Here is a 12349-nt window from a genome sequence, read left to right on the forward strand (position 1 = left end):
TTAGGACTTCGCTCTCGGCTATTATCTCGTGAGTTATAGCCACTGTTAGGTCTGTTACCTTGTCTATTTGAATCATTGCTTCGTTCGTTTGAATAATTTCTGTATCTCTGCTCACTGTTTGGTCTATCTCTGCTACTATTTCTATCAGACCTGTATGAATCTCTCTGATTTTGTCTATCTCGAGAGTCGTAACTACCTGACCGATGTCGGTTTGATGAAGTGTAATTGGATGGATGAGGAGAGTTATTCCTATAATTAGGAGTGTGTTGTCTGTTGTTTTCACTTGGATAATTATCTCTTCTTCGATCGTTATTGTTCGGGTAATGACTTTGCTGTCCTGGTGATCTACCTCGGTTTTGACGATAATTATCTGTAAACTTATCTCTGGTTTAGGGAGGCTGTTTGTTTTGTTCTTTATTTTCTTTGCGTTTGTAGCAGTATGCAATTGTGTGACCAGACTTTCGACAATATTTGCAAAATCTGGTTTGATTTTGGTTCATTCGGGGGTTGTTGTTATTATATGTTGCGTTGATTTTGTGGTCTTTCATTAAACTTGTTAGTTCCCTGATCTGATTTTTTAGACCTTCAATTTCTAATTTGTTATCCATGCTGTTGGATGATGTACCAGTAAATTCACTGCTCACTGCAAAACTCAAATCTTTAGTCGATACATGATCTCTAAGTTGTTGCCAAGTGGCACCTACATTTTCGATTAGAAATTGATGTGCTTTCTGTTTTAGAGCGGGTGGTGTTAGTCCTCTAACAAAATATTCCATACTTTTTCCCTCTCTGAAGGCTTCATTGAAATCGGGATCCGGCCAACCTTTTTCTATTGTTTTGGTTAATCTGTGTATGTAACTTTTGATTAGCTCTTCTGGTTGTCTCCTTAAGTTTTCTACTTCAATCCGTTTTCTATACTTATCCTTTTCATCTGTAAACCTGGCTATGAATTGCGTTCGGATGTCATTCCACGCTAATGCTGGATTCAATGATTCAAACCACTGCGCGGCGGGTCCTCGCAAAACCGAACCGAAAAGTGCTCTCTGCCTAGCATCATAAACTGCGGCTTGGTCAGGGTCAGCTGCTGGTCTAGTTCCGAGAGAGAATTGTATTTTTCTTATTATAAGGTTGATAAAGTCTTGTGCGTCCTCTGATGGGTCTAAACCGGTAAATTTTTCAAGTGCTATGTCGGGATATGCTACTACGTTTGCCATTTTTGATTAAAGTTAAGACCGTAAATTTTGTTTTAAAATTTTGTTTGTGTAATAATTTTTTTTTTGTGGTTATGTGTATTGGGTTATATTGTTATAGCTGAATTAGAACGCGCTATTTTCTATGAGAAATCAGGCTTTGTTACCTATATATGTTCGACAATCCCCGTCTTCGGCCTATGCGTTGGTTCAAAAGAGAACCCGCAGCCTCACCCACTCAGGCCCCAGCTAAACTTACTAACAAAAGTGGGACCTCTAGCCTATAGGACTAGAGAACTGCATTGAGTGGATCGCATCATAATGTTCGTTGTGCAATGAACAATGCGTGAGGACAATTATCGAACTTGTGACTTACTTAGAAAGCCTGAAGACCTATAAATTTGAAGTGCTAACAGTACAAGGTGAAAAAAATTGTAGCACGTTTTAATTCAGCTAAATAGTGAAAGTTTTCTATATATAAATATATATATATATATTTATTAATTAATTATAAATTAATTTATTAATTATAATTCAGAAGTGTTTTGGTTAATATTTGTAATATCTATTGTGTTGTATGAGGGTATTTCAATATTACTATTTGGAATCTTTAGTAAGCTTAGTATATTGAAGAATTCAGGGTTATTCCAAATGTACGTGATAAAAAAATTCGCAAAGGAAGTTGGCTCAAATTTGTAGAAAATTGCTAGGAAAGTGCTATTGTTTGTTATGAATCGTGTCACTTTGCCCGTTTTATTATTTGTTGTAACTGTGATATTCAGATGTTCAACGATTATGGTTTGCACATTGTCCATTAATTCATTTGTTAAAACCTAAGTTATCAAAAGATGAGAGGTGCTAGAATAGTAAACTTAAAATGAAAAAGCGACAAGGTTTATAAATCTAGAAGAGAGCTAACAATATCTAAGTTTGGTTAGAATCGATTAAAACAACTAACTTCTCTATTAGAAATATCCCACCTGGGTAAAAATAGTGTTAACAGAGTAAAGAAACTTTTGCCTGATTGGGTTGGACTGATAATTTATTCTTTTCGTTTCTGCTAGCAGTTGATTTCAATAAAAGCGGTGCAATTACGGTATACGCGCGTGCTATTTGTTAAAACCGAATTATCAGATAATTAAAAACAAAATATCAGGCGTGATTCTTTCCTCTGGTCGCACCAGTTATCATAATCGGGGCTGTATCCAGAATATATCCGAATTGTCCACAACCTCGAAAATGATAAAGTAAACCAATCGCTGTGTTATCGCTCTTGGTTTACCGATTAGTGCGTATAAGTCTCAGTTAAATTACTAATGTGGTTAAATAAGTTATTAATTCACCAAGTTATGTATACAGTTAGAAAACCCGTTCCAATCTAATAATATTTAAAATATAAAGCTACAATATTGAACATCTATAAAAGGCTCTTCGTTCTCAAATCAGCGGGGATAGCTGGAACTTATGAGCTATACTAAGTTTGGCTTACCAGTTTAGTTTCAGGACGGTCGGATTAGATTTTAGAAAAAAAAACTAAAGTTTAGTCTGAGAGTTTGTTTGTGAGGAGAATGTGCGGAAGTAAGTAGAGTTTTACAAGTCAAAAATTTGGCTATTTTTTAACAGTTTTTCTGCCAACTGATTTTCAGGATTCTCGGTGTGTTCTGTTTTTTCAATTCAGAGATTTCTCTCTCTCCACTTCGTTTCGAGAGAGAACCATCTGCGCCACGTCAGATGGTTGACGACATCTGACGTTGCGGGATGAAAATAACACACCATTTGGTGATTCAGTATTTATTCACCAAGTTTGCTGTTTGTTTTAAGTGGCAGTTGGTTCTCCAGTAGCTGCTTCTTTTATGTTTGTGGTAGAAAGTACCATATGGTGCAAGAACCACGGAGCCAAAGTTTTCAAGTGTGACTCAACTCTAACTCAACTTTTTGTGACCTTGGAAGGTTTTAAAAGTGAACTAGAAAGGTGTTTCTACGGTTACACCGCCCTCAGGCAGTGTTCTCTCGAATCACATTTTTACCAACTCACCCTTCAAAGGTCCCTGTACATGTTCTGTCGGTTATCGGCGCCGATGGCCCCCGTTCGAAACACTTTGCACATCAACCGAAGGTGCTGATTATTAGAGAAATACTTTCATGAAGATTGTTTAATTGCTCTCAAACAATGTTTGTAGCAATTATATTAGTCCTATGGTTTTTAGGTGATTTTTCGCGTGACCGATTTTTTGTCTGACCCATTTGACTTTTCGTCCTCAAAAACCGGCTAAACAGGTAACGCTCGCACAGCACCCCACCCCCAGAATCAAGTACAAGCATCTCTGAGCCCCAGCTGGGTACTACCGCAGCCAAATACTCGCCGGTCATTTGAGAGAAATTCTCCCACTCGGTTACGTTTCCAGTTTCATGCATAATTTTTTTCTAGAGTGCATCTGAAACAGGATGTGAAAGTCAACGCCGTACCTAAAAACTAGCTTTATAGGTTAAACAGTTGAACGAAATGAAATGCAATGAAGAGAATGAGTTTTTTGTTAATGCAGCGTTTTTCAGTGAGCAAAAAAAGTAGGTGTGAAAAAGTTTTTGCTAAGCAAGCAAAATATTTTTAATCACATCAGGCTTTTTTGAAGCAGTTTTTTACTTTTGCGTTTATTTTTCGGGTAAAGTGATTTTTCTAAACCATACTAACAAGTAATTTTACGATTGATAGTATTTTTGACCTATCTTTATCATGCAATAAAATTTTATACTCAATCTGTGCACTTTTGTGATTTGGCAGTTTTAATCTTTTTTAGCAGTTTTTGTACTCTTTTTCATGTTTTAAGTGTCTAGTGTATTTCGGTTGAAATTGTTTTTTTTGCTGGTTTTGCGGCATTTTGATTTCATTATGTTCGTCTTAGTTGACAATAAAAGAGTTCCATCGTTTCGGGTAGCGTGTGGATGGCCAATCAATCAACAGGAAGTGTTTTTTAAAGTTGGATGAAAATAGATTGTTAAATTTTATCACTCCTAGAGAATACTATTACAATTTTTGTCAGGTTTAGGTATCTTTGTTTCCTTTGTTTTCGTCTGATGTTGATTTTTTTCCGAGATTTATCGTTGGTTATGTTTTCCCATTAATTGTTAAGTTTTTCGTTGATTTAAATTATATCCTTCTGGAAAATTATTTTAAAAATTCTTTTGAAGACGGAACTATCGAAGAGTTTACATGAAATGAGCTTCGAAGTTTGTTTTACCTATTAAATTGGTTCTTCTGTTTCTTGTTTCAAGTTGAATGTTATATGAAGGTAATAGTTTGTAGATTATTTTAAGCTAAGTGTAAAATAGTTTTTACTTCGAGTCGATTATGGAGTCTTGCTTCTATGTTTTATCAGCTGTCTTCGAATCTCCTTTTTCAAACATTTTAATGTCAGTCAGCAGTCAAATTAGAGTGGTGAGTTTTGTCACAATGTAGTAGTTGAAGAGAGCGACAAATTGCTAATAAGTTTGAAGCGTGATTGTTTTTCGAAGCTGCCTTTTAAACGGAATGAGAAATAGGCATTTGTACATTGTTGGGTTTTAGGAAGGGAGGTTTTTTTTACTTCAGGCTATTTTACTGCTGCTTTCAGTGTCTTCTCTCTCGAGTCAAACGAAAAAGTTACATCTGTGTTCTAGATGCGTCTATATAAATTTGTTATAATCCTTAAACCAGCAGCTAGTGTTTTTTATTACGTTGGAACCAATTGTGATCAGAAAACTAATGATTTCTTTTCATATTTTAGCGCATTTTCCTTCTATTGCTTTATCACTTGGTTTCATTATTGGCCAGTTTCATCGCTTGCTAAGGAGCTGCAAGTTACTAAAAATATGTTTTTTGCAGTTCAAAGCTATATATTTTTTGAATTTATTAGTTAATTGTTTCGATTTTTTTAAAATTTGCTTTTATGCGTTTGTTTCACTTGTTATTTTATTTTTACAAGTAAGGTTTTATTGCATCGGTCTTAATGCTGTTATTGGTTGTTGATGTGACAAGTATGAATCGTATAAATGGTTCAAATTTTAGCAAGTGGCTTTTACGAATCTTTATGTGCAAAATTAGTTGTAAACTTCCCAGCTTCCACTCCTTTTTCTGTGCGTTTTGTTGGCTTATCATAAAAAAATATAGCGAATTTTTTGTGGTAATTTTAGTATTTTTATCCTTCTTTCATCTAATTAAATTTATGACGGTATTATTGACTCTCAATTTGTAGGCTATGCTTTTGTTAAAGATTTTCACGTATTGTTAGGTTTTTTTTTACTTTGAGGACATTTTTTTAAAAATGATTCTGATTTTTGTCAATTATTTTAAGCTCTTTTGCGTTGGATGTCATTGAATTCGGCAAATTTGTTGTATGGGATAAGCATTTTACATAAGCATTGGGTCAATAGTTATACAAAAATTGTTGCTGTACTTGATTGTTATCAGCAACAGAGGTTTTTGAAAAGTTTTTTTTTAATGGCGCACTTAACTTTTTTTTTAACTTTCTTTAGTAGTATACTTTTTTAAAAGTTTTTTTAACTGGCGCATATATTTGTTGACTGACAAATTTTAAAAATGACGACAAATTTTTACTGTTGAAGTCATAAGTTCATTCATTTTTTAAATTAGTTTTTCACTGTTTTGTTTCTTAGCTCGCTTTACTTTTCGTGCAGGAAAGTTTTGATCTGGTGTCCGTAAAATATTGAAGAAGCAAATAAAAAAAAACACAGTTTCACGTCCTAATATTGAGATTTTTTGGTTTTATTTGGCGGTGGTTGAACTCATAAGTCTTTCGAAAATTCGTTTTGTCACTGAGAAGTTTTCTTTGTTAGATTTCAAATTGTTGCTGAAATATCAAAAAAATATCATTAAATACTTCCTGTGTTTGCTGAATCTATCTACAAGCTTTTTCAAAATATCAAAAAAATCCCGGTTAAATTGAAATAAAATTGAATTAAATGACTGTTACATTATTAACATCATTTTTATGAAATTACAATGAATGTGCCCATGGCTCTACAAACTATTTTATAGAGAAAAAAGCAGCTCTGACCGAGATAGAGAAAACGATTTAAGTACTTGATATCAGTAAAGTTGATATTATTTTGATTTCATTGTGTTCGTCTTAGTTGAAAATAATAGGCTGAAAGAGTTCAGTTGTTTCGGGTGGCGTGTGGATGCCAATCAATCAACAACAAGTGTTTTTTAAAGTTGGATGAAAACAGATTGTGAGATTTTAGCACTCCTAGAGAATATTATTACAATTTTTGTCAGGTTTTAGGTATCTTTGTTTACTTTTTTTGTCTGATGTTGCTCTTTTTCCGAGATCTATCATTGGTTATGTTTTCGCATTAAATGTTAAGTTTTTTGTTGATTGAAATTATATCCTTCTAGAAAATTATTATAAAAATTCTTTTGAAGTCGGAACTATCGAAGAGTTTCCATGAAATGAGCTTCAAAATTTGTTTTACCTGTTAAATTGGTTTTTTTGTTTCTTGTTTCAAGTTGAATGTTATATGAAGGTAATAGTTTGTAGATTATTTTAAGCTAAGTGTAAAATAGTTTTTACTTCGAGTCGATTATGGAGCCTTGCTTCTATGTTTTATCAGCTGTCTTCGAATCTCTTTTTTCAAACATTTTAATGTCAGTCAGCAGTCAAACTAGAGTGGTGAGTTTTGTCACAATGTAGTAGTTGAAGAGAGCGATAAATTGCTAATAGGTTTGAAGCGTGATTGTTTTTCGAAGCTGCCTTTTAAACGGAGTGAGAAATAGGCATTTGTACATTTTTGGGTTTTAGGAAGGGAAGTTTTTGTTACTTCAGGCTATTTGACTGCTGCTTTCAGTGTCTTCTCTCTCGAGTCAAACGAAAAAGTTATATTTGTGTTCTAGATGCGTCTATATAATTTTGTCTTAATCTTTATGTGCAAAATTAGTTGTAAACTTTCCAGCTTACAGGCGCATATCTGGCGCATTTTTTTTACTGGCTCAGTTTTTTACTGGCGCATATCTTTGTTGATTGACAATTTTTGAAATTGCCGACAAGTTTTTATTGTTGAAGTCATATGTTCATTCATTTTTTAAATTAGTTTTTCACTGTTTTGTTTCTTAGCTCGCTTTACTTTTCGTGCAGTTTTTCGTTTTACATACTTCTTGTGTAATTGCATTTTAAAAAGTTCTCAAACTTTTTTGAGTACATTTTTTATTCCAGATGACTCATTTTTGGCAAAAATTGGAAAGTTTTGATCTGGTGTCCGTAAAATATTGAAGAAGCAAACAAAAAAAACACAGTTTGACGTCCTAATATTGAGTTTTTGTTTGGTTTTGTTTGGTGGTTGTTAATTCATAATTTTTTCGAAATATCATTTTGTCACTGAGAAGTTTTCTTTATTAGATTTCAATACAAACTTCGTGTGTTTGCCGAAATTATCTACAAGCTTTTTAAAATATCAAAAAAATCCCCGTTAAATTGAAATAAGTTTGAATGACATGACAGTTACATTATAAACATCAATTTTGTGAAATTACAATGAATGTGCCCATGGCTCTATAAACTATTTTATAGAGAAGAAGCAGCTATGACCGAGATAGAGAAAACGATTTAAGTACTTGATATCAATAAAAAAAATAAAAACACCTCCCTAGGATGGGAAAAGAATAGCTTGTCTACAGTTTTGCGCTCAATTGAAAACGTATTTTTATACCCTTATGTCTAACATAGCAGTTACCATGAATAAAACAAAAACAAATCACAAAATCATTCTGTTGCTCAAGGAAATGTTTTGGATGCTGGTACAAGAGCTGGGTATTACCACGTTTCTTGATCGCGTAGTTTTTGAAAGTATTAAAACCATCAAAAACTGTTTCGGAGTTGTTGTTACAAAATGAGCGGAGAAAAACTCCTTCGAAAGTTGTTTTTATCAAGATACATACGTGCAATTTTATACCCTTTGGTTTAATGACGCTTGTGGCCACAAACTCGAACCCATTATTCAATATTGGCAAACGGCAGCTTTTATAAGAAAAAAGTTTCCCAAATTGAGTGGAAAACCACCTTCAACAAATACATAGCTGTTAAACTTTCTGTCTACCAAATCCAATAATTGAATTTTGGCTATTGAATAATAATAGTTTTAATAAAGTTTGCCTCTTATATGAAGATAATTGAAGAGAATGCACTTTATTTAATCACTGAACTTTATAATTCTACACGAAAGTTTGTGATTTATAGTATAAAAAGTTTTTATTAAGTCGACAAAAACAAGCATAGCCATTATATTTGTCCATTTCTTCACAATTTTCCGTCCTTTCAATAATTGCTTGGATGCAGTATCCTTTATCATGAAAGTCTTTTGGGGAAGAAATTGTTTTTGAAGATGTCTCGACATTTTTTTTGAACTGTTGCTCCTCAAAATTTTTTTTTCGAAAATGATAAAGCGGCAAGAGAAACATTTATATCTAGGCGTGATTTTAAGACTAAATCAGAAGAACGATAGGTGCCAAATAATAACTTCGACTGTTAGTGGGAATTTACACCTAATTTTTAATCGAGTGAAATGATTTGATAATTGTGATAGACTTTATGATCCCAGGATGAAGTTTTAGTTGCAACAGACCTCGGATCAGATCAGCTTGGTTCGTACACGTGGATTTAAGCGCGACTTAAATTAAATTGTTGCGAAACAGCTATGGTGGCACAATAATCTGGGCAATTGTTATACTTCACCGCAGAGTCAATCGGGAAATTCAAGGCAGTTGCCGCATTTCTTATTAATAAGTTTGATTAATTTTTACCGCTCACACCCAGATCTGTGAACAAATTTGGTGCTGTGTTTGCTAGCATGGTATTGGGCTAAAATGTCTTGAATTGGCACACAACTACACGGATAACAACACAATGATCGTGGCTTTGACACTGAGTGTGTACCATGAAGTATTTGACCTCTCGGTTTCTGTTTCTCCCGTTACAGTCACAATCAACCCAAAACCAGGTAATAAAAATGACCCTAGGATTCTAGAACTTTCGGAATTAGCGGTAATTTTTTGCAAGATTTGCGACTCTTAGCGGTGATTTTTTTTCACCGCTTTCAACGCATTCACCGCTGTTCTTACAATTTTTTGCAATAATTTCTGCGGTGATGATATTTGATAATTTTAGAGGTAAATTTTTGTAAGATTTGCGATTTCTAGCGGTGAATATTTTTTCACCGTATTCACCGACATTCTTAAATTTTTAAGCAATTTTTAGAGTTCACACCTCGGGAGGCGAATTAGTAGTAAATTCACTCGCTGATACCTTGTTTCCACTTTTCTAACTTAAAACACCGTCAAAGTGGACTACACTTAGTTATACTTTTTGCCATTAATTGGTCTGTGATTTGCAGGTTTTTTTCGAAAGTAGTTATATTTTGATGGCCCAAAGACTGAGGTCCCAAATTGACAGGCGATACGCCCCGACCGAAATGAGGGCGCCAGTGGGACTTGATTTGAAGTTAAAGGGTCTGAAAATATGGGTGAACGCACCATCGTATCTACATGGGTGACTTTGAACACACGATAGTCTGCACATGAATATAAATAAGTAATTTCGTGCGTTCATGTCCAGACTTTCGCGCGTACACCCAAGACGGAAAAAATAATTAAATTGTTGGGCTTGTAGATCCTTGAAGATAAAGACGACAGACGATTCCACAAATCCACTTATTTATGTCCTTTCTCATTCAGCCTGAGGCTCTTAAACATCTTAATACCTATAGGTGACACTCTTTTTACAGTGAAAGCAAATCTGCTAGTGATAAATTAAAAATCTGCCAGTCACAGTCTCCTCAAATCAACATAAAATATAGCATCACAGAGAATAAAAGCATAAAAGACACGAAACAAATGACAATAGAGCAAGACAAGGATGCTCGTTAATTTGCGTTTGCACATGATGTTCCGACCCAAGATCATCTACATTTTTGACTTAATTGTCAACCTAATGATGAGGTAATTAAATATGGATGTTTGAGTTTAAAAAAATTGTTACAAAACGGAACTACTAATTGAATTGCATAATACCGTGCCTTATTACAGCGCTTAAATGATCTGCGATAAAAAGACTTCGAGAAAAAAGAAACACCAAAATAGGCAAAAACAAAAATTTTTCAGCCAATGTGCCAAAAGAAGAGAAAAAGAAACACAAATTTTGACCACTCATAAAATTGTATGAAAACGCATATTGTCCAACAAACAAAAAACAAAACATGAGATCAGACATGGCATCAATGAAAAAATACTTTTTAAATTACAAGAAATTGAATGGAACCTCTGAATGATGAGAATAAATTACAAGCTGACGAAAAGAACAAAAATTGAAAAGCATAAAAAATGTTTGAGAACGAACAGTATCGTAAACTTTAATACTATTTGCTATAAACTGAGTTCATTGAGCAACACCATTCATTCAATCATCAATTAGAAGCCTATGCGGCCTGTCAGCATTTCAATATTACATGAAGAATTAAATAGCAAAAAAGCAAATTGAAAAAAATTTGAGCGAGAAAAATGTCAAAGCCATTAAAAATAGAAATTTTTGATTTTTTTAAATCTTTATATATGTTTACCTATTGCACATAAGAAAGCCAAATGAACTTTCAGTTGGCAAGTCTAGGTAATAGGACTCTCAAAATGTAGTAAAGTCTCAAAAAGAAAATCAAAATTTCCTTAAAAATTTCGAAAACTCAGAGTAGAAGACAAAAAAACATGAGCAATGCCTTGAAAACGATTTTTTTTTCATTTGGTATCTTTTGACTGTAAATGGGGTTTGTCATAAAGGGAACCTCGATATGAAAATGACAAGTCTCTAAGTAAATAAAAAAACAACAATTGATAGAAAAAATTTTCTAAAAAAAAAAAAGCTCCCAAATTGAATTCGAGTTTTTTATGGTAAACTTCCTCACGAGACCAGAACTAGCCTTTTTATCGGTCTACTGGTAACACAAAATTGTTTCCTTTTATAGCATGAAATGTAACTTTGAAATAATATTTCTATAGAAAAGCCTCAATTTGAACAAAAATTACGCTAAATTGAACAAAATCATGCTAAAAGTGAACAAAATATCACATGTTCACACAAAATTTAAACCTCGATAACTCCACTCGAAAAATACGAAAATAAAAAGAATCTATATAATTTCGAATTCTACGCTGGACGAGCTTTTTAGTGATACCACTTACATTTCTCTACGATGAATATATCGATCGGCCAAAATTGTCTGAACAAAAAAAACCCATTTGAGTATATAGTTCCGCCCCCCACAAGTGGGGTCGGAACAAAAACGCAATTAAGTCTTGCTATGAGACAACCTAGACCAAAAATGCTCCATCTCAATGTGGATTATTGCGATCTATTTTGCTTAGCTTACTCTTGTGTCTTTTCTGAAGGATAAGAATTGCTGGGTGACAAGCGCTAAAAAAATCTGGTCGTGATAAATCGTTCAAAGGTGATAAACACGAAAATGTTTGGGAACGCACGAAAGTCTGAATCTAGACAATTTTGAACTCAAGGCAGTCCGGACAAGAACGCATGAAAGTATGATAAACGCATGAAAGTCTGTAGTCATAGGTATTTTGGAGATCACTAAGGACATACAAAAATTTTGGAACGCACAAAAGTCTGGCACCTCAGCCTTGGGCAGTAGACGTTTGAAATTTTCCTCATGTATGACAATAAAAATTTTTTTTGGAAAATAATTTAGTGAAATCTTAGACTTCAAGAACTTTAGAGCCACTGAAAAAATTATAGCCGACCCCCATGTTATTGTGTTCTACCCTAGCTTTACTAGAAAATGATCATCCAAAGTTGATGATTATCAATGACGCCATGTGTTATAAATCTATGAACAAACCCACAGCTAACATCCAGTAACTCTGTAACCTGTAGCGTACATCTACTCTTTATATGCTTCAGTTTCAAGGAAAGACAGTATTAGATATTTTACTTTGGTATTATTTCAATTCAGTGAAATTTGAAGCAACAATTCAATACATGAATAATCTTGTTTTTTTGACAAAAATATTTTTGTGCGTTCTTGATTTTTCAGTGTTTTGTTAAATGGTATGAGTGGTTTTTGCCTTAAGTATAGGGAAAATTCAGTTCAGGGCAAATTCAAAGTTCGGAGTT

General features: G+C 33.7%; 1 protein-coding gene across 1 annotated transcript in view; it reads left to right on the plus strand.

Moving 5' to 3' along the window:
• The window catches only part of LOC142349998 (uncharacterized), a 211291-nt gene that overhangs the window by 135035 nt on the left and 63907 nt on the right, over positions 1-12349 (plus strand). Inside the window, exon 23 of the mRNA XM_075401883.1 lies at positions 9026-9176. Coding sequence (XP_075257998.1) covers positions 9026-9176 — 151 coding nt within the window. The remainder of the gene's footprint in view (positions 1-9025; positions 9177-12349) is intronic.

This window comes from Convolutriloba macropyga, chromosome 11 (genome assembly GCF_964194025.1).
Source record: "Convolutriloba macropyga chromosome 11, txConMacr16.3, whole genome shotgun sequence".
NCBI classification, from domain to species: domain Eukaryota; kingdom Metazoa; phylum Xenacoelomorpha; order Acoela; family Convolutidae; genus Convolutriloba; species Convolutriloba macropyga.